At 56.2% G+C, this 22,865-nt stretch overlaps 1 protein-coding gene across 2 annotated transcripts in view; it reads left to right on the top strand.

Moving 5' to 3' along the window:
- The window catches only part of SCUBE1 (signal peptide, CUB domain and EGF like domain containing 1), a 140,866-nt gene that overhangs the window by 32,180 nt on the left and 85,821 nt on the right, over positions 1-22,865 (top strand). For both annotated transcript variants that reach the window (XM_081822583.1, XM_081822582.1), the window contains exon 4: positions 18,553-18,687. In XM_081822583.1, the coding sequence (XP_081678709.1) occupies positions 18,553-18,687 (135 nt within the window). The remainder of the gene's footprint in view (positions 1-18,552; positions 18,688-22,865) is intronic.

Here is a 22,865-nt window from a genome sequence, read left to right as displayed (position 1 = left end):
GAACCTGGGGGCAGGACAGACAGACTGGAGTGGGGAAGGATGGACTTGAGAGTCAGTTTGGCCATGTTTCCTTTGGGATGACCGACAGCCACCCAGATGGAAATGGTGTACCTGTTCAGAAGTCGGTGGAGTCGTCAGGTCTGGGGGTGGGGGACTGTGAGAGTCTGGAACTTCTAGATGGCAGTGAAAGCTGGAGCCCTTAACATTCATTCTTTTCATGAAGATTTCACGAGCACCTGCCCTGAGCTTACAATTAGGAGTTAGATGACGCAGTCCCAGCCTGCAAGAAGGACAGGGAATCAGCCTGCCTAGCTTTGAATCCTGGATCCATCGCTTACTTACTTGCTGTGTGACCTTGAGCAAGTAACTTCACTTCTCTGGGCCTCTGCATCCTCATCTGTAGGGTGAGGCTAATCGCAGAGCTTATCTGACAGGGGTGATGCAGACACCGAATGAGATAAGCTTTGTAAAGCACATACCAAGGGCTCAACAGATGTGAATTACGTAATTTCACTCATTCCTAGTGTGTAAAGTCAGAGTACTTTGTGAAGACAATAGATGTGCTTTCTAAGCAGGCAAAGATGCCTGGGCTGTGCATGAAGCCCCTTGGGGACCACCCCTCCCATTCCACACGGTGCTCCTGCCTAATGAGCCACTGCTCCCCGCCCTCCCGGGGTCAGAAAGCTCTCCCCTCGTCTTGCGCTGATTCTGGCCCCTGTCTGTTGACACGGGGTCCTGTGGCACCAGGGCTTCCCGTCCCAGCTCTGCCCCATGCTCATTTTGTGACCTTGGATACTTGGCACCTTTTTCTCTACCAAACGGCACAATCCCTGTCCGTTTGGGTCAGATGAGGACCCGGACGTGCAGGTGACACTGCTCAAGAGGAGAAGGAGAGGAGCCTGGGGGATGCCGAGGGGGCCCCAGGAGCCCAGCTGCACACGTGGGGGGAGGTCCCGGCGGGCGCCAGTGGCTGGGCCGTCCCTGGCAGGATGAAAGGGTCGCGCTGCCCGGGCCCTTTTGAAGGCGCCCCCTCTCATCCTGGAGGACAGCTGGAGACAATGTGTTGCTCCCTCAAACCCCTAATGAAGGCTCTAGTTGCCTCTGTTTATTTGTCTTTATACTTCCAACAGCTCGAATGCGTTTCTTGCTGGGAAAAAAATGCCAACCATTTTAATGTAAAACTAAACCGCTTCGGACCGTCATATACTCACTCCATAAATACCAGTGTTTTCTCAGGTAAACTTCAGAGATTTCTTCCTGCTCTCTTTACCTGTGCCCCCGCCCCCACTCTCGGCCCACCTTCAGGCAACGCGAACACCCGTGATTGGAGGGATTTGCCGTGTAGGGATGAGCCGGGTCAGGCCCCGCTTTTGCATCCTATCCAGCTTTTTACAACTGTTTCTCTGGTGGAAATTCTTTGGCCTAAGAAAAAGAAAACCACTGGGCACTTGTGCGTCTTTATAAATGGGCTTCTTGCTTTCGCCAAACCACAACCGGACCAGGGAGATCCTGGAGTGGAGGGTAGGGGGGACTGATGGAGACCCAGGGGCATCTGGGGCGGTAGAGTGACCTTCTGTGGCCTCACGCCTACAGCCCACACAGGATGGGGACGGGGAGGGGTGTGGGAGAGCAGAAGGGGCCGGGCGGTGCTGGGGTGGAAAGGTGGTACACCAGGTCTGGCCCTTTGGACCGCGGACTTGTCTGGAAAACTCCTGCCGCTCTGTGCCTCAGTTTCCCCATCATATGTGAAATGGAGGGATGGGATGTGACCCATGGTTTTCAGATTTCTAGCAGCAGAACCCTTAGTTTCAATCAGAATCCTGGTTGTGCTGCTCAGGCTGAACTGGGAGGCAGGGCTGGCAGGAAATGAGAGTCTGCTCTCCGAGGAGCACCCCCGCCCCCCACCACTCCTGCCCACCTCTGCAAGGCCCCGGGGTACTAGAGCGCTGTTTGGAACCCCTAGTGGGCTGTGGTGTCGGAGCCCCTCTCCCTCCAGCATCTTGTGATTCGATGAGTTGGTGGCATGACACATCCTTGAGGACAGAGGCCAAGCCCTTTACTGTGTCCTCCTTGCCTCTGCTAGACGCAGTCCCTGACTGCCTCTCTCTTATTTCTCAGAACTGGCATCTCCAGCAGGCCAAACAGCTTTCATTCCCCTAAACGTACCACCCTGTCCTGCTCGGCCGCATCCTTGCACCTGCTGTTCCTTCTGCCCAAACCAGCCCTCCCTGTGCTCTTCACTAAATGGTTTTTTGGCTGACTCCTACTCGTCCCTCAGGACTCAGCTCAGGCGTCAGCCCCTTCCGAAGGCCTTTCTTAAGTTGCACACTCTTCCCACTCTTCGCGCCCACAGCCCCCAGGCTTATCACTGGACATCTCGCATCTCCCTTATGGCCTCAGAAGCTCCTAGGGGGCCAGGCTCCGGCATGACTTTGCTCTTTTCCCCAGGCCTAGCCCAGGCTCATTTGTGTGATGGAGGGATGGCAGCTGGATAGGGCATGGGGCAGAATGTGTCATTCTGACCTTCCAGAGGAGCATGATTTGATATTGGTGGGCAGGGAAGCTTGCCACGAGGGCAGAGCATCAGTGCACTCAGCGCTGCAGAGATCTGCTGGGGAGGTCTCCTAGCAGCCTGTGTGACTACAGCGTCCTATGTCCCCAGCCCCACACCCGGCTCCTGTTAGTCTCCGTTCCAGACCAGGGGAGTTGGGGACTTGGCTTCTGGCTCCCTTCCTAGCAGTGTTTTGGGGCCAGCTGTCTGCTCTCTCCCAAGGGAGGGGGCTACAGAAATACCGCGAGGTGGTCTTTGTGAAAGCATGGGGGTGCCCGGTCGGCATCCGGAGTGGCGCTGCCCGCCCCCTTCCCACACTCCTTCTGGCTGGATGTTCAGGGCAGCGACCGCATCACCATATGAGGTTGCTCTTCCCATTGGTAGGACTGGGCCAAAATCTCTCGTCCCTCCACTGTGCCAGCCCCACCGTTGACTAAGTCTTGATTTGGTGGCTTGGGGAAGAAGTCCTGCCCTGTCCCCGGGCAGAGCATGCCAAGTGCATAAACAGCAGAGAAAAACACCAAGTCACAGAGGACGGGACAGGCAAGCACACTCTCCTTCATCTTGTTTGCAGTCTGTGCACCAGGGGCCTGGTCAGAACTCTGAGAAATAAATTAAAAATAAGTGTCTTATGAAGACTCTTTAAAAATACCCTACCACCGGAACGCCTGGGTGGCTCAGTTGGTTAAGCGACTGCCTTCGGCTCGGGTCATGATCCTGGAGTCCCGGGATCGAGTCCCGCATCGGGCTCCCTGCTCGGCGGGGAGTCTGCTTCTCCCTCTGACCCTCCCCCCTCTCATGCTCTCTCTCTCTCATTCTCTCTCTCAAATAAATAAATAAAAATATTAAAAAAAAAATACCCTACCACCAAAACATACATCCCAAAGCAGAGATGAGCCATGTGCCTGCAAGGGGGCATTAATCAACAAATGTGAGTGTCCCAGAATCTCCAGTCCAGTACTTCCTCTGCCCACTAGCTTACTTATTTTGGAGCAGCCTGGGCCCTCGATGGTGTTTGGGGTCACCCTGGACGTTTGTTGATCACCCTGGCTGCATGTGGACAGAGGTTGCAATGACCCCACCTCTCCCAGCACCAGCAGGCCTGGCCCTGGCTGTTTGTCGTGGCCATCAGCCAGCCCCATGTATTGCCCGCTGTACCACTCCTCCCTGTCACCCACCTCGTCCCAACCGCATGCAGCTGGAAATAGACGGGCTGGCAGAGGAGCCTTGTGCCCAGCTGGAACGCCTGTTTGTGGGAAGAGGGTAGCCATGGCAGCCCCCCAGCTGCTTGGTCTGGGGGCTTTAGTAACCTCGCAGGCTGCCTTAACGGGGGGGAGAGGATCCCACAGGCCGACTTGCCCTCCCCTGGCTCAACCACTGGCCACCAAGGGGTCAGACGCCAGTGCAGTCATTTAGGACAAGCTTTCGTGGAGGTCCCCCCAAGTGGGATTTCTTGGGGGCCCCCATTGCCATCGGGGAGTCGCCTCCTCGGCCTGGCAGCCAGCCTCTCGTGATCTGGGCTCCGCCTGCCCTGCCAACCCCAGCCTTGGCTTCTCATGGGTATGAAGCCTCTCCTGGGGCGCCTCCCACCCCTGTGCTTCCCTCTGCCTGGAGAGCTGCTGTCTCTCTTGCCTGTCTGAGCACTCCCTTTCGTCCTTCTGCATGTCTTCTCTGGCCCTTCCTGGGAACTTGCCTCCCCCCTGCGTCTGGACCGACCGCAGTCACCGTGCTCACCACGCAGAGTTGGAAAGTTCTGTTTACGTATCCATCTTCCACATGTGTAACGATTATACAGAAATGCTCAGGGAAATCACTAGACCGAACAGAAGCTAGCCCCCCAGGTCTGCAGTTTTCCTGTCCCAGTGCTCTTGCCCAGTACCGTCCGCACACAGCTCTGACTTGACGTGCTCATGAGCACGCACTCGTGTTCGCGTGCTGCTTTCCCGGTGTTCCATCAGAACCTTGGCCACTGCTGACCCGTAATCATGTGGCCAAGAGGTGGGACTGGAATCAAAGCCCAGGACTTAGGAGCCGGCAGCCTGTGGGTGCGGAGTGAGTTCTGCTCTTCCTGGGGCGGGCTGGTTGGAAACACCCAGGAGGGATGATTCATGCCCTCTGGGTCAGCAGATGTCCCCTGAGTGCCCTTATCTGCCAGGTCAAGGGGTCCTGAGATGATTTCCATGGGACTAGGAGCTCTAGGCTATGTGCAGAAATGCTCCCTGTGTGGTATCCTTGGTGTAATTAATACCACACCCAGTATGGGGGGCAACGCATCTGCCGGGAATGATTGAAAAGTCACCAGGTGGGGGTGGAGATGGGGTGAGGAGAGGAGGGAGCAGCATGTGCAAAGCCTAGAGAGGCTCAGCCAGGTAGGAGAGTGGGCTCAGGAGTAGAGCGTGGTGGATAAACAGGTGGCTTTTGTCAGCTAAATGCCCTCAAGGTCTGAGACATGGAGCTTCATCCCTGCAAATGCAAGCACGTCGGGGGTCACCGTTGGCTGCGTGCTGGGCACAGCATCGACTCAAGCCTGGCCCCCAGGGCCCCACCTGCTGCTCCAGCCTCGCTGCACACAGACATGCACACGCATGCACACACACCTGCATCCACCAGCAAACACACCTTTCGCTGCTCTGGTCCTCACGCGGCTGAGGGTGTGTGAGTATGGCCTCTTGAGCCTTCTCACACGCACACTCTCTTTGTCCTGCAGCCCTCTGAGACCCCAGTCAGTGGTTCACCTGCATTGATCACCCCTCTTCTCTCCCCCGATGGCCAGCCAGCTCCCTGAGGGCAGGCCTTGACCGCGTGCTCCCTGTGTCCTTACTGAGTGAGAGAGCAAATGGACGGACAGGCGTGGCTGAGCGCCGGTGGGCCTCTGGGGGATGGCGAGGGCAAAGAAAGGTGACTTCAGCAGAGGCAGCTGCTTATGCAGGCACACTCCGGGGTGGCAGAACCAGCAGATGAAGGGGGTCCAGCAGGAAGTGCTGAGAAGTGAAAAACTGTCAGTCTCTAACCTGGGACCCTCCCTCCGGAAACCCGTCTGAAGAAAAGGGTCCCTACTACGGAAAGGGCTGGAAAGGACACGGCTCCTTAACTGGGCTTGCTGTGCGCTGGCTCATTCCTTCCTGCACTAAGTGGTCCCCTTGTGTCCCTCACGGGGACCTTTATTAACGGGGCGGAACAGAGAGGAGTGCGCCGAGGGCCAGGGCAAGGGCCCCTGTCTCCTGGACCAGCAGCAGGGGAGAAGGGCACTAGGACTGAGTCCTGCAAAACACCCTGACTCAGCTTTCAGTGAAGGGTGCAAAGGTCACCTACGGAGAAGATCGACACATGAAAAAGACAAACAAAATAGACACCTGTGATTATGGTTGTAGCTAGAGCGTAGGGCTATTGATCCATTTTTGTCACTGATTTTCAGAATTCCTTGTGAATTCAAAATTTTAAATAAAGCAGTTTTACTGGACAAGTATGATAGGGAGCCATGCTAGGTTCTTGAGGGGAGAAATGCCATGGAAAGGAAGTGGCCACAAGTGGGCTAGAAAGGGTTGGGGTGGCCTCGGAGGCATGGTGGTCTTCCCTGTGTTTCAGCCACCCTCAGTGCCCCCCTTTCCCACGAAGCTCCCTGGTGCCCACACTCACCCCTCTACGTCCACCCTCTTCCAGCCTCTCTACCGCTTTCTCAGGTGTGTCAACTCTGTTGGCACAAAACCATTTCTCATCCTGTTGTGGCTGCATGACCTACCCAGGCCTGTTAGCGAGGGACCACTTAGTGCAGGAAGGGATGAGCCAGCTCACAGCAAGCCCAGTTAAGGAGCCGTGGCAAGGGGGCGCCTGGGTGGCTCAGTCATTAAGCGTCTGCCTTCGGCTCAGGTCATGATCCCAGGGTCCTGGGATCGAGCCCCGCATTGGGCTCCTTGCTCAGCGGGGAGCCTGCTTCTCCCTCTCCCACTCCTCCTGCATGTGTTCCCTCTCTTGCTGTCTCTCTCTCTCTGTTAAATAAATAAATAAAATCTTAAAAAAAAAAAAAAAGGAGCCGTGGCAGGTCAGGCAGGAGGCCACAGGGGCCTGGGACATGCTGGGGGCCCCACATTCACAGAGAAAGCCCGGTGGCGCTGACGGACATATGGAGGGCACGGATGGGAAGAAGGAAGAAGCCAACAGCTTTGGAAGGTGGAAGAAAATGTAGAGTTTATTGGGAAGAATCAGTCCAGAGTTCCAGGCAGTGCCGAGATTGGAAGGCATATGCTGGGAGTCAGTCATCTGACCTGGCCAGAGTCCGGCAGGAAGGACTGTGTCGGCAGGTGACATGGGGAGCTCCGAGGCCCTCCTGGTTCCACGGAGTGTCTCCCAAGGCGGCGCATTCCCTCTGCCCGCCCCACACACACGCCCGCGGGGCAGTCACATCCAGCGGGGCCTGTTTTATTTCTGAGGATGTTCACGGAGAATCCTGTCAGAGCATTTCCCCTTTCTTTTCTCAGAGCTTCTCACTTTGGTTCCAGGATTTGTTTGTTTGGTTTTCCTCCCCTGCCCTCTTTCCAGTCCTCTGTTCTTATCCACATCAAAAGAAATTTTTTAAAATCCCAGTGCCTCCCACAGATGTCCAGCCAGGATCATGCTCACAGCTGTGCTGTTGGAGGCCTGAGGGCGGAGGGATGAAAGTGTCCAGTTTCCATCCTGGCTCTGTCACTGACGTGTGGTGACCACGGGCCGGCCGCTCGCCCCTCGGAGCTCCTGACTGTAAGACTGCCGCTGCCTCAGGCTGAGGCTCAGTGACGCTGAAATGAGCGTGCCTGGCACAGAGCGGGAGCCCAAGGCATGTGGCTCCCCTTCCATCCCCTGCAGCCTGTTCTCCCGCCCGTGTGCGTGAGATGAAAGGAAGAGCTGTCTTGCCAGAAGGGGCAGAGACAGGGGTCAACGAAGTATTGTTCAGGAGGGTGTCCCCCTGCCTCCAAACCCGTACCTCTCTACCTGCTCCCTAAAGCACTGCCCACTTCAGTCTTCAGCTGAAGACTTTTGTCCTCATACCTGTGAAGGCACTGACAAAGCAGGAGGACACTTCAGGCTGGGCTGACCTGCCAAGAGTCCTGCGTGGCTTCATGCATTCGTGGAGCACCAAAGCTCACAGGCTGCCAGAACACTCCTCCTCCATGCTGACCTCACCCCCACGATGGGGCTCACTCCCAGGCAGGGCTGAAGCAGGTGAATGAATGAACACAGCTCTGCTCTGACCAGCCCTCCCTCGCCCTCCTGACGGGCCATGGCCTCCACCCCACCATCCCGCAGACCAGCACTCACTGTCCTCATTCACCTGGAGCTGCCTTCCTTGACTGGATCCTGGAGCTAGGCCTCACTGGGCAGCCCCTCCAGGGCCCCACAGGGCATTCCTCCTGGGACAGGCCTAGCGCCAGGGCCTTCGGGCCAGAGCTGCCATCCCCAACCACATTTTGTAGTTGTCAGTCAGTCACTCAGCCCACAAACATGGCTTATGTGCCTCATGCACTATTTCAAACCCTGAGATATGGAAACACTCAAGACAGCCAGGTCCCCCTTCTCAAGGACTCTGGATTTTCTGGGGAGACAGAGAAACAAACAGAGAAGACAGCAAGGAGATGGAAGGGCCGGCCGGGTATGTGGCAGGACAATGGGATGGAGCAACTCTGCGGCTTTCGGTCGCTGCTCAGGGAGGTGATGTGGGCGCTGAGGTCAGAGTAAGGAGGAGCCAGCCCTGCCAAGATCAAGGAAGAACATTCTGGGCAGAGGAGCAGCTCCAGATGGGAACAGGACAGCTGGGGTCAAGGAACAGCAGGGACGCCATATGCAGCAGTTGGGCCAGCAGAGCAGGGAGGAGGCTGGTAGGAGGTGTGGACGGTTCTCTTGGGCCTCGTCGGCCAGGGAAGGTAGTTTGTGTTTTATCCAAAGCCAGCAAGGAATCCTTTGGAGGTTTCTAGGCAGGGGAATAGCGCAGCTGGCTGACACTCTCAGAGGTGGTTGTGTGGGGTGGCGGGACCAGGGCAGAAGGAGGGAGGCCCGTGGGGATGCCACCGCCGTAATCCAGGCCAGAGAGGAGCGGAGCTGGGCCCAGCACCTGAAGGGTGGGGGTGAGGAGATGTATTTGCGGGCGGAGCTGACAGGACTGCACCTGCTAAGGGATTTGATGTGGGGAGTGGGGAAGGGAGGGACCACCGCTGACTACCAGGTGTCATGGCTGAAGTGACAGTGAGCTGTGCTGCCATTGGCCGAGATGGGAAGGCTGAGGGCAGGGCCAAGCTTTGCTTGGTTCTGCTCTGTTCTCAGGGGAGGTCGAATTAGGAGTTCAGCAAGGGCTGGGTTAGGTTTATCATGCCTTTGGATATCTAAGTGCAGGCTAGGGGTCAGCCATTGGTGTCCAAGCCTGAGGGTGGCGGAGCAGGCAGGCCCAGAGGTTTGGGCAGCGTTGGCAGCTGGGGGGCAGGTAAAGCCATGGGACAGGGTGGCCTCTCCCGGGAACAGAGCCTGCAGGTGCACAGCTCCCAGGACACAGTGCTTCCCAAAGCTGCTTCAAAGGAGGTACTGCCCACAGAATGCAAAGGTATTTGCCACCCATGTATCCGGTAAGGGTCTAGGATCTGGGATGTTTGAAGGACTCTCGGAACTCAACCGCAGACAGACGGGTACCCAGTGTAAAAGTGGGCCAGGGATTTGACAGACAGTACCCCGAAAAGGACACACAGATGGACAACAAGCACATGGAAGGATGCTCAACACCATTAGTCAGGGAACTGCAAATCAAAACCATCACACCCCCCAGGATAGCTATAATTTAAAAAATGGAGACTCTGGAGCCCTCACGTTTTGCTGATGGGAACGGGAAATGGGGCGGCCACTGTGGAAAACAGTTTGATGTTTCCTCCAAAAGTTAAACATGGAACTACTGCGTGACCCGATGCTGCTGCTGGGTCGACGCCCGAGAGGATTTAAGCACGTTCTCACAACAACCTGAATGTGCGGTTCACAGCAGCATCACAATGACTAAAGGGTGGAAACAAGCTGCGTGTCCATCATCCGGTGAATGGGTCTCTCCCTACAGTAGAAGATTGTTCAGGCATAAACATGAATGGCACACGCTCCAGCATGGATGGACCTTGACAATGTCCTGGTGTGTGGGAGAAGCCAGACACAGCGAACACATGCTGTACGGTTCCATTGACAGAAAATGTCCAGAAGAGGCCCGTCCATAGAGACAGAAAGTAGGCAAGTGGTTGCCAGGAGCAGCGGGGAGGGGAGAATTGGGATTGACTGATTATAAGCACGGGGTTTCTTTCGGGGTGATGGAAATGTTCTGGAATTAGATCATGGTGATGTTCGCACCGCCTTGTGAATGCACTAAAAACCACTGACGTGTACCCTTTAAGATGATGAACCTTATGTACTGTGAATCATATCTCATTAAGTGGAGAGGCGCCTGGATGGTGCAGTCAGTTACGCGTCTGACTCTTTCAGCTCAGGTCATGATCTCAGTGTCGTGAGATCAAGCCCCGCGTCAGGCTCTGCGCTCAGCAGGGAGTCTACTTGAGATTCTCTCTCCCTCTCCCCCTGCCCCTCCCCACCCCCGCTCACTCGCTAGCTCTCTCTTTCTGTAAAATAAATAAATCCTTAAAAAAAAAAAGGAAGTCTTTAAGAATAAGTGGGCATGTGAAAGAGGTAGCATGTGCAGGGACTGGGGCTTGTCCCACACCCCGAGGAGGCCACACACATGGCTCTGTGTCCAGTTCTGGGCCCACATTAAGTACCTGATAGGCGAGGGTTCCCCAGAGAAGGGTGACAGGGTGGCGAGCACCTCTGTCAGGAGGGAGCAGTTCCAGAAGCTGAAGCTGCTCTGCTTGGAGACCAGAAGGCTGAGGCAAGGCTCAGGGCTCCCTTAGGATGCGGCTTGTCGTCACTCTTCCGGTTTGGAAGGGACCTTACCGTCCCCTAGGGCAAGTTCACACCTGTGCTTCTCTGGAGCCCTTGGCAGTGGCTTCGCTCACCAGTTGGTAACATTTATTGCTGGTCTTTGTGTGCGCCAGGCACTGTGCTGAGTGCTTTACCGCGTTGTCTTTAATTCCCGAAACAGCTTAAGGTACCTATTATCCCTGTTTTGTAAAGAAGGAGACCAAGGTCCAAAAAGGTTAAGCGACCGGGCCAAGGTCACACAGCAAGTTACTCCCTGAATCTCATACCCCAGCTGGTAAGGCAAGGATGGCACCTGAGGGCAGCGGTCACAGGGAGACCTCACGGAGACTGTCGTCAGGAGGAGTGGTCAGTGGCATCTCCAGGTCCTTAGGGACAATCAGTGCTGCTCCCCCATCTCTGGAGGACCACCAGGCAGCAGCTGGGATTGAAGGTGGGGCCCAGATGAAGGATGAGGTGACCAGAGTCTCAAGGCCAACAGCTTCAGCAGAGCTGTGTCCTGTCGTGGGCCGGCTCCTCCAGTCTGGATGTGAGTGGTGGGCTTGAAGGTCTGGAAAGCTGACCCCACCACTCATGAGCCTGATCTCCCTGTCCTAAGCTTGGATGCAGGCCCAACCCGAGGGGCTCCGTGTCCGAGCAGGGCCATGGTGGGAGACCCCGTGTCTCCTGCATCTAGCTGACCTGCTGGAGAGTCAGGCACCCCAGAGAAGGCCCCAGCTGATGCCCAGCCCAGGAAGCAGACAGGTCCCGGGAGACCCCAGTCTTACCTCCCCCCGCCTCTGCCAGCGCCTCTGACAGCTCAGGGAGTGTCCTGGATCTGGCAGAACCCAGGCCCCAAAGCTCTAAGACCCATGTGTACTTTACCCGAAATCTAATCCATCTGGTTCTCATTTATTTACACTTAACTCATCAAATGCAATTTTGCAAGAGCCGTTCGATAGCCAAGAGGCTTTTCTGCCTAAGCCTCCCTTCTGAAAGGGGCCAGGGGAGGGCTGGGGCCTCAGGGACCAGCAGGGAGCTGTCAGGGTTGGAGGTCAAGTTTGGTTTCTAAGATGGGCCGGGGCCTCTACCTCTGTTCTTGGACCCTCAGTGGGGTCTGTGATGCCGGAGCCAGGCACAGGGTCTGACACATAGTAGGCTCTTGGCAGCCAGGAAAACATGGGCGGGACCCAAGCAGAACACAGAGTCTCTGTTTCAAACCGTGAAATGTTCGTGGGAAACACAAAGCAAGCAAAGCTGGATCCAGAAGTAATTTTTAGTTATTATAAGTAACTGCAAACCTGGATTCTTGGTCCAAAGTAGGACAAACAGCCAGCTATTAATAAAAATAAACACTAGCACCTTGGGCCAAAAAGCAAACCTCATAGGCAAACCACAGTCCTGCCTGCAGAGGCCTTCCGGAACCAGATCAACCGACAGCCTATTGGTGTCAGCTCTGGAAACCTTCTTGCTGGAAAACAACCATGGGCATCACAGGGCATGGGCCCATCCCAGACACAACCCTCTGGCTGGCTGGGGGGGGCGGGGGTGGCCTGTGCCCGTGAGTGATGGGCCCACCCAGCAGAGATGGGCAAGACTCACAGCTGACGGCAGTCTCCCCGACCCCAGCATCCAGACCTCCTGTCGGAGCTGCAGCGTAAGGTGGGGACACCTGACCCCGGAGACTCTGTTTGGACTTGGTCTGTGGTGCCAGGGTGCCATTCCTCTTTTGACTAGAGTGGCCACCGTGGCCACCGGGACTGGGAGGGGTGGCTGGAGGCCCTGAGGTCAAGGAGGAGCATGCGGACTATGCCTTTGGGCAGGAATTGAGGCCCAAGCCAGGGAGGGTGGTGCCTCAGTCATGGAGGCAAACAAATGGGCAAGGTGGTAAGGAAGCCGACAGACAGCCTTGGTGACTGCTCGGGTGTGGGAGGGGCAGGAGGGAGCTTCTCAGGCCAGAGTGGCTGGGGGGGCAGGGGGCGCAGGCAGGGCTGGAGTGAGGCCCCTCTTTGGCACCCTAGTCTCCCTCCCTCCCTCCCACCTTCTGTTCTCCCTCAGCTGTTGGCTGAATGAATGAGCCGCTGAGACTCAGGCTGGGAGCAGCCTGCGCAGAGCAGAGGCCATGTGTCTTTTCTCCCAGACTGCATCGGGATGATCTGTTTCTGAGGGTGTCCCGCAGCCCCACCAGCCAGCGGCCCCCTGAGGCCATGACCAGCCGGTTCAGCTTCCCCTTCCCTCCCCTCCCTGCACCCCTGCCAGCTGCCCCCACCCCAGCCCAAAAGAGTCAGGGGCTCAACCAGTCGTCATGGCACAAAGATGTGTTTGTGTGTTCAAGAGGGGAGCACGTTCCCCCGGGTGGGGGGCGGGGGGCGGGCAGGGAGGCAGCTGCAGGCCGGGGCCTTCCAGAGAATGACCTGGCTGGTCCAGGCGGCCTGTGATAGAGGGCCACACAGGACCTTCACAGAGCCAGGGCTTTGGGTCTGATCTCCACAATACATCCATCAATTCTTCTGTTGCCAATTAAGAGGGTTTCCTACTATGAGCCCAGAGCCTGCCCCCAAACCCACAGGGCCTCCTCTCTGCTCTGCAGCTAAGTCCCTGTGTGCAGGAGCTCCCTGACTTCTGGGAACGTTCATTTAGCTGTGGCCATAAAAGAAGATGAAGGACCATGAGCTGTCAGCAGGATTCAGAGACAGAATACTCCCCGTATCCCTTCCGGAGCCCACTCAGCCTGAAGCATGGATTGGAAACAGGCTTGCTCAGGGCCCTCCCTGCACACTGGCTCAGCGTCTGCCCAAGGCCGCAGTGGTTAATGATGCTCGACTTCTTCCCCAAGGACTGTCCCTTCTCTCAGCAGCACTGATGGGAATAGGGGCCAGGAGGACCCAGACAGAGCCAGGGTTTGTGAGAGCCCTTGAGGTCTCCTCAACAGGGTGTGTGCAGGCCACAAAGCTTCCAGAACTCCTCTTCTGCCCAAAGGGTCACCAGCTCTTCCCCATCTGTGCCCTACCATACCTCTTCCACAAAACTTTGCTTCCACAACACCTCTCCGTCCTCCAGCCTCACATCATGAATCTCCCTGCCCTCCTCGGCCCAGCTCACCACTGTTCTCTGTGCTCAGGGCCAGTCCAGCCGCAACTTGGTGAACAGGGACTTAACAAGAGATGTTCACTTTGGCGCCCCGGCAGCTCTTGGGGAGTGTGGCACTTAGCAGGTGCTCAGGGTCTGTAGAGGGAGTGAATGAACAAAACCATTTTGGGTGAATTTCGAAGGCAAGGACTTCAGTCTGGACAAGGAGGGAGAGGGTACCCCAGGAGGAGGTGCATGTGTGCATATGAAGGCGAGTGTGAACAAGAGGGTATGTTCAGAGAACAGCAGAAGTAGGTGCGGCTGCTGGAGAGGTGGCACGCTGTGGAGAGCCTTGAATGTGCCCCTCTTTGTGCCCAGGAGGAACCAGGACGGCTCTCTGCGCCAGGGGACTGACCTTGTAGGTAATGAGCTCCCCATCACTGGCATGTACGAGCACACAGGTGCCATTCAATTTATCCTGCTGACGCTTAGCGCCTACTCAGTCTGAGCATCCACTGGGGGCAGGCGTATAAGGGAGACTCGGATCTCTGCTCAACCCACAGTAGAGACAGGATGACCAAGCCCGAGGTCCAGGGCGGAGCAAGTCTGGCCGTAGGGGGTGAGCAAAATCTGCTGGGCACCAGGAAGCCTTCAGAGACGAGGAGTATTGGAGACACAAGCACCTAAGGTCAGGGGTGGTGTGTTAAGCAGACACACCCAGGGAACCACCTCTCGTTGCCATGATTGGGCTTGAAGCGTCCTCACTGAGAGAAGCCAGATCACAGAAGAGCAGGGAAAGGCCTTGGATCCACACTCATCAGGCATCGAATCCCTCTTCTTCCTGTTTTATAGCATTAGGCATATCCCTTCTCCTCCCTAGGCCTCCATTTTCTCATCCGAGCATCTGTCTGGTAGGAATACTGCCCCCAGGGTGGAGCTCTGGTGCAGATCTGTGAGGACAGACCCTGAGCGCCCCGGCTGGCAGCGAGGACTGGCCTCTATGTCCAGGCTGCCAGCCCTGCGCAGCCGACCCTGATGCTCGTCCCCGGTGGGGGCGTGGTGCCGTGGGACTCCCACACCGGGGCCTGTCCGTGCACGAACAGTTCCATGGGAGAGAAGGATGAAGGCTGTGCGTGCCTCCAGCGCTCCAGGAGGGCTTCCTGGAGGGCACAGTCTGCACTTCCTCCTGCTGATGAGACCTGAGCACCTGCCCCAGGCCACAGGCCACGGGCCAGAGCCAGAACTCAGGTTGTCCGACTCCCAGGTGTAGGCTCCCTCTTTGCCGTGCGGGACCTCTCATCACAGAGTTTTCTGAGTCCTGCGGGGGGCTAAGGAACAACGTGTGCCGGGCTGCCCACCCTCAGGAGGGCCAGGGGTTAGGTAGTTCTCATAGTGCTATGTTCCAGGTCAACCCAGCCTGCCCTAGGCCCGTGGGTAGCCATCTCGCAGACCCAGCTCCTCCAGCTGGTCACTCTCCAGGCTTCACTGTGAGTGCCGTCTGGGGGCCTGAGCCCCGGGGCGTGAGGGGTATGAAGTGGGCATCAGGTCCCTCATCCAGCCCCTAGAGAAGTTGGTAATGCCCACAGGCTGCCCAGAGGGATTCTGAGACTTGTGGTTTCCTGTCCAGCTTGAGGGAGGCCTGTGTTTGGACCACAGTGGAAAAAGGGTGCAGAGGGGACAGCCCCCTCTTCCCTCCTGCTTAATCTCGGGGCTTTGTCGTTTGGGAGTGGGGAAAAGAAATGTTTACATGGCCTTGCATTTGTTTCAAATTATTCATCAGTGTTTGAGAGTCATTGTTCCCGGCTAGTGTAAACAGCGCTGTCCCAAGGCCCGGCCACTCGGCCAGCTCACTGAAGTTCTGTCGATGTGCAGCGTCTACAGCCCTCTGGCTCCTGGCTCCCAGGGAAGTGGGGAGAGGGGCCAGGCCAGCTTTGTGGTGGGCAAAGGCATGAGCTCAGGAGGTGGACAGCAGGTTTAAGTCCTGCCTTCGCTCCGAGCAGCTGTGTGACTTGGCTCACGTGGCTCTGGTTGTCTGTGTCTTGGTGCCCTCGTCTGCACAATGGAGGCGTCCCACAGCCTGGCACGCAGCGCTGCCACAAGGGTCGAGTGAGTTGCTATTTGTGAGGCCCCATGCCTGACACGTAGTGAACACTCGAGGGATGTTAACTTTGCCTTGTTATTGGTAGGATGAACAAGACTTGGTGCCTGGCTTAGAGCCATCCATGGTCTAGTGCAGGCAGGGGAGAGACGCCCGGAGGCAGACACTGCAGAGGGGAGGGGAGGTGCCCCCCAGCAAGGGTGACATTAGCCCTGGGCCCTGAGGGAGCCACCACTAAGTAAGACTCTGTTGAGTGGAGAAAGGTCTTCAGAATAATCCCTCTCTGGCCTTCCCAGCTCCCCTGGGACCCCACTCTGTCTCTTCTCAGCAAGAGCCACCTTCCCCGTTTTAACTGTAACGGTTGGTGGCTTTTAGAGTTCAGATCTCTGCCCCCCTCCCGGCCGCCACACAGCTGACATTTGAGCTTCCTGGAGATAATGGCCTGCCTCGGCGCTGGCCTCAGAGGCAGCCATGTGGTCTCTTGGGTGGTGAAGTGGGCTGTTGTCCCTAAGCCTCAGTAGGACCCAGCTGACGTCGTTCCAAAGCTGAGTCCTCTTCTGGTTCAGTGCAGGTCAGTCCGCCTGGTTCTTGACATTTTCACATCCTTTTGGTTCCGGTACTGAAAGATGGCTGTGTTAAGAAGAACAGCATAGGGGCGCCTGGGTGGCTCAGTTGGTTGGGCGACTGCCTTCGGCTCGGGTCATGATCCTGGAGTCCCGGGATCGAGTCCCGCGTCGGGCTCCCTGCTCGGCGGGGGGTCTGCTTCTCCGTCTGACCCTCTTCCCTCTCGTGCTCTCTGTCTCTCATTCTCTCTCTCAAATAAATAAATAAATAAAATCTTTAAAAAAAAAAAAAAGAAGAAGAACAGCATAAAAAGCTTAGTGCCAAAGCGTGCGTGTGTGTGTGTCCGTGTGTGTGTTGGGGGTCAGGGGATTGGCTAGAAGCAGCCAGTAGCTCACCTTGCCTTTGTGGTTTCATGTTTTCGCCTATTAAAGTGACAATACAGACATGGCACATTAAGGTTTAAGAAGCCCTTCTTTCATTAAACAAACTGACAGTGTAGGGGGTTATGACTTCGGTAATTGAAACATGCTGTTCTGTTTAAGACCAGAACTCCATAAAGCCTCTTTTCAGCCAATAGCATCCTTTGTGCCAACAGCCTCTGTCAAAAATGAGTGTCGGCCCTGAGGTCTGTCTCTCCTAGAGAGTGGGGAGACCACTTAGCGACCTTCTGCAGCTGTCTTGGCAGCCAGAGGTTAGAGCCTTTTAAAAACTTCCCCATTCTCTAGACTTTTGAAATCAGTTTGCAAGGCAGAAGGCAGGCTGCCCTGTCCTCTAGCCTCTCCGGGGCTGCCAAGTCTTGTGTTACTGGTTATAAATCTGAGGTGTGAATGACATTAATTAGAGTTTGGTTGGCGAGGCTCTGTGTGTTGGGGGTAGACAGTGCAGGTTGCACAATCTTCCTAGAGAGGGAAAATCCAGCAGTATCCGTGAGATCACAATTTGGGAGTCAGACTACCAGGTGGGACCTCAGACAGGTGACTTTGCCCCTCTGGACCTCAGTTTCCTCATCTATAAAATGGGCTAATACCTGAATCTGATTTACAGGGTTGCTGTGAGGATTAAAGGAGTTAGTACAGGTCAAATACTTAGAACAGTGCGGGTCGCACAGGATACTGAGGGTCAGCTAGCATTACAACCATTGTAACTATCTACCTCTATGGAGTAACTCTGTGGAGTACTGTTGTGGAGTACCAGGTAGAGTATGTCCATGGAGTACTATCATAGAGTACCACTGTGGAGCACCATTATAGAATATCACCATAGTATAGCTCTGTGTGGTGTTGCTGTGGAGTACCACATGGAGTACCTTTGTGGAGTATCACTGTAGTATCGCTCTGTGCAATACCACCATGGAGTACTACCAAGGAGTACCTCGGTAGAGTATCACTATAGTGTAGTTCTGTGCAGTACTGTGGAGTATCACGTGGAGTATCATGGTAGTATAGCCCTTTATGGTGCCACCATGCAGTACCACATTCGGTACGTCTGCGAAGTATCACCATAGTATTGCTCTGTGCAGTGTCACCATGGAGTACCACATGGAGTACATCTGTGGAATAGCACTAGAGTATGCACTCTGAATGAAGTACCACATTCAGTACCTCTATGAAGTATCACCATACTATAGCTCTGTGCGGGATCACCATGGAGTACCTCTGTGGAGTATCACCGTAGGATAGCTCTCTAAAGTACCACATGGAGGGGCGCCTGGGTGGCTCAGTCGTTAAGCGTCTGCCTTCGGCTCAGGTCATGATCCCGGGGTCCTGGGATCGAGCCCTATATCAGGCTCCCTGCTCGGGCAGGAAGCCTGCTTCTCCCTCTCCCACTCCCCCTGCTTGTGTTCCTGCTTTCACTATGTCTCTCTCTGTCAAATAAATAAATAAAATCTTTAAAGTACCACATGGAGTACATCTGTGGAGTATAACTAGTATCATTCTATGCCATACCATAGAGTACTGCCAAGGAGTACCTCTGTGGAGTATCACTATCGTGTAGTACTGTGGAGTACATCATGGAATATATCTGTGGAATATCACTGTAGGATATAGCTCTGCGGAGTACCACATGGGGTACATCTATGGAGTATTCCTAGTTCACTCTGTGCAGCGTTACCATGGAGTACCACATGTAGTACATCTGAGTACTACTGTAGTATCGTTCTGTGCAGTACCACATGGAGTACCTCCAGGGAGTATCACCGCAGTGCGGCCCTGTGCAGTACCACATGGAGTACTTCTGTGGAGTATCACTGGAGTACCTCTCTGTGCAGCCTGGGGAAACTGATCCCATCCATGCCCTCCCAACGGATCACACCGCACTTCCAGCACCAGGTGCGATTTCTCTTGTCCCCTCTCTCCTCTCGCAGATGTGGACGAGTGTCAGGACAACAATGGCGGCTGCCAGCAGATCTGCGTCAATGCCATGGGCAGCTACGAGTGTCAGTGCCACGGTGGCTTTTTCCTCAGCGACAACCAGCATACCTGCATCCACCGCTCCAACGGTGAGTACTGCCCGTGCTGACCGGGCACGCCCCCCACCCCCCCAGAAACAGGCGGCCCCTGGAAACTCCCTTCGCCACGTCTTGACTCCGGGGGCCTCGGGGCCCAGGCAGGGAATTTGGGTGGTGGCCTGAATGGCTGTTTTGTGCTTCTGGTGTGGGCTCTGCACAGACCTCCTCCCAGCTCCCGCCCGCCGCCCGCTACACCGGGGCTGTTGGTGCTCCTGGTGTTTTTATGTGGAGGTGAGGTGGGGCCGCAAATGGGCAGATGTGACCAGAGGAGCTGTTTTCCTTTCTGGGCTGAAGGCTGGCTGTGGCCAGGAAGAGTGGGGCCCCATCCTCCGTGGTCCCCCTTCCCCAAGGTGAGCTGGAGGTCTGACCAGGCCGAGTGCCAATTTCTCGGTCTCCGCACGTTCACCGGGTCACCAGCCAGCAGAAGGTCCTTGTGGTCGGGAGCCTGCTGCCCCCTGGATGCTGGGTGGGATGGCAGGCCAGCCGGAGCGCGGGAGTGGCCCGGCGCAGCCCCAGGCTGGGACAGAACCTGGCCTCTAGCTGAGCCCAGCAGGTGAAGGGCCTTGGTTTCAGGGGACGGGTGGTCAGAGTTTAGGCCCAGGGCAGCAGGACTGCGAGGTAGGACAGTGGGCCAGAAGGCAGGACCCCATGCCCGGAGGAGAGGGGCTTCTAGGTAGAGGCAACAGCATTTGCGAAGGCCTAGAGGCGTGTCTTGCTTAAGATAATGGCAGGGTCTGGAATCCCGAGGCGGGCTGTGTGCTGCAGCAGAGTGGGCTGTGGGCACGGGCGAGAGCCAGCGTGTGCGCTCACGAGAGTGGTGGTTTTAAATTATCCGTTTTTTAAATCAGTACTTTTTAATGGAAGCAACTTGGCCAGAAATTTGTCACAGAGTTTTAAGACCCATTAAAACAGAAGTTTAATAAAGAAAAAAAAAAAAGAGTAGATGGGGAAGGAGGCCAGGACAGCCACGTGACCCCACCTGAGCCCGGCCCCCAAGGAGGAGGTGCCGGGGGGGGGGGGCCTGGCCTACAACTGTGGCACCAGCCGGAGACCAGGGCGTGGCTCACACTGAAAGGTGGGGACAGAACCCTGGGCCCAGAGGCGGCCTGGTGGGCGTGACCCCAGCTCTGCGACTCCCTGTGGGGGAGCCCTCAGCTTCCTCGCACACGAAGTGGAGATGTGGCACTGACCCACCAGGGTCTTTGGAGGATGGGACGGGACCTCGGGCGTGAGGGGTCCTGCGCGCACTAGGGTGACAGAGGCTGCAAGGCGAGGCTTGGGGGCGCTGGGTGTGCTTTCTACCAAAAAGCAATTCCTGAGAAAGAAAAGAGGAAAACAGTTAAAAGTACAAAGCCCAAGGCAGAGAAGCAAAACTGCTTTACTGGACGCCTTTCAGAGCTTGGTGCTTATTTAGGCAGTTTCCTCGGAGACAAGATGGGCCTGGTAGTCCCCACACTGCCGTGTCCCCAGAAGGATGTGAAGGCCAAGCTCTGTGGTCCCTGGACACTCACCGCAGCTGCACTGTGCAGACCTCCCGGCAGCCCACGCCCGTGAGGCCTCCCAGCTGCGGGGCTGTGGGGCTGTGGGGCTGTGGGGTCGAGCTGCCCAAAATGAGGACGCGGCGCCCAAGTCGAGTTTTATAAGAAGCAGATTTATGGGGAAGTGAGTGCTGGTGGTGGGAGGGGGGTCCTGCTTTCATCAAGAAGGGGGTTTTACGGGGTGACTGCTCTGAGCAAGCCATAAAGTCCCCAAGGCCAGGGTGGCCTGAGCCTCTTTTCCAGCCAGGTCGTATGTGCTCTGTTCCTTTGAAGAACAGCTTTCCCACGAGCAGGGCTCCAGGTGAAGTCGTGAGGCCCCTGGTTGAAAGGAGGGTGCACAGAATGGGGCGCCGGCACAACGTAAGATGCGAGACCACAGCTGTGGCCTGTTTGTAACCGGGGCCTGCTTTGGCCTGGAGGCATTCGTTTGGGCTACAGATGCCACAAAACAAACCTCAGCATCGTCCAGAAGAGTAGGTTCGGGGGGACATGATAACGGGGGGGGGCAGCAACACTGGCTGCTGTGGGATCACGTGCTTACTCTGAGCCAGGCCCTCGCAGCGACCTGGTGAGGCGGGGATATTATGACCCTATGACAGGTGAGGAAGCCAAAGCAGTCAAGGTAGGAGCCTTGCCCGAGGTCATACCCTAAGGAATTGGCAGAGTCAGGACTCCGGCCCAGGTCTTCAGCTGTGATGTGATGAGGCTGGTGAGGAAAGAAAGGAGCTGGAGGAGTAGACAGAAGTAGGCAGAAGCCACATGTGAGCTGAAACCAGATGATCAACAAGACCAGCCATTGGAAGAGTTGGGGAGGGGGGGTGTGCCAGTCAGTATGTGTGCAAAGGCCCTGAGGTAGGAATGGACCAGGCTTTGGTGAAAAGCAAAATGAAGGGTAGGGTGGTGGAGCACCGCGAGCCAAGGGGAGAGAAGCCCAGGATGAAGGGAGTCTGGCAGGGCCCAGACCCCGTGAGGCTGGTAGAGTGTGGGCAGGAGTTTGGATTTCGTGCAGAAGGCAGCCGTGGGAAATGTGCTAGAAGGCAGAGTGGAGGCCTTCAGGGCATCTCAGATACTGGACCTCAAATTACTTGTGTGGTGGAGCCTTGAAGCCCCATGCCTCACCCTTCCCAAAGGCCCTGGCTAGCCAGATCCTGAAGCCAGGAATTGAGATTTAGCCAGAACGCCAATCTGGGGGCCTCAACCCTAATCTTTGTTAACCAGCACTAACCAGCACATTGGTTAAAGAAGTCCCTTCTCTTACTAGGATTTTTATGTGAATCTCCCAATTTTTATTATTTTTTTAAATTTTTTCTAAAGATTTATTTATTTGAGGGAGAAAGAGAGCACAAGCAGGGGGAGCGGCAAAGGCAGAGGGAGAAGCAGGCTCCCTGCTGAGCAGGGAGCCCGATGTGGGGCTCGATCCCAGGACCCTGAGATCATGACCTGAACCACCCAGGTGCCCCATGTATCTCCCAATTTTTAAATCTGGGCAATGAGTCAGTGTAAAAAGCAGCAGACAGCATCTTGGACCCCTCCTGAGGGACAAATGGCAGCATTTCCAGGGTTCCCAAAGGCTGTGTGGAAAGTCCGAAGAGGACAAGCCAAGTGCACGGTACATCTGCCGACTGCCGTAACGCCTGTGGGTGAAGACAGCCCGGGTGACCGGGCACGTTGCCTCCCTCCTGAGCCTCCGCCAGTTGTGACAACTGCCCATCATGATTGTGGTGTCTACTACAGTAATGATGGTTAGGGCTCAAAATCAGCGGGTGTCCGGGGTGCGGGGACCCAGCTTCTTTTGCGCCTAAGTGTCCTCTGATCCCTGTTGCTCCTGGGACGGCCCATGAGTCCAGAGCTATTTGGCAAATCAGACTCCTCATGTCACCTGACTCTTCCTAATGCCTGCTTCTCGGAGCCTCCCGCTGAGCAGAGAGAAATGCACGACGGCTGCTTCTGATTAGAGGGGCCTGGATGCATGAGCAAGGTCAGCCAGGGTCAGTCTAGGCTCCTGGCCAAGAAACAAGGGCATGGGACTCAGCCCTCCTGAGTGGCCCCACGTCCTAGGCACCAGTGCAAACCCTGGCCCGAGGCACGTGGATCTGGCCAGGCTGGGGCTGGGAGTTCTAGGTTTTCAGCTGTTCTCCATCTTCACTAGCCACGCGGCCTCAGCACAGCCACTCCTGCCTCGCTGGGGCTCCTCCCCTGTAAACTGGGACCAGTGGTCCCTCCCAGGCAAGTGAGGGATCCATTAGGGAAATGCTCTGAAGCAGGCAAGTGCAGTGCCCACCCTAGGGGTGGCCACTCCCAGGCAGCTTCTTCCAGTCTTTAGAACTCAGGCTCAATTTGGGGAGACAGCAGTTCCTGTGTGCCAGCCCTGGGAAGGAGGGGACACAGAGCTGTCGCGACCTGGGGCCCATCTCCTTCTACTCGGCGCTTCCAGGTGCTGCTTCTGGCATCTTAACAGCCCACGTTTGCCCCAACTCAGGCTCTGGCCCCGCAAGCGATAACAGCCTGGGGCAGCCAGTCCGGGCCAGTGCCAGCCTGCACTGCCCCCTTCATGGTCATGCACTCTGGAAGCCTGTCCAGTACCAGAGGGGATGGGCCACCGAGCAGCCAGCACCTTCTAGCTCTCTCCCT

This window comes from Leptonychotes weddellii, chromosome 5, assembly GCF_054177405.1.
Source record: "Leptonychotes weddellii isolate Sample4059 chromosome 5, ASM5417740v2, whole genome shotgun sequence".
In the NCBI taxonomy this organism is placed as follows: domain Eukaryota; kingdom Metazoa; phylum Chordata; class Mammalia; order Carnivora; family Phocidae; genus Leptonychotes; species Leptonychotes weddellii.
The sequence above is the reverse complement of the archived record's forward strand: the minus strand, read 5'-3'. Positions and strand labels throughout refer to the sequence as shown.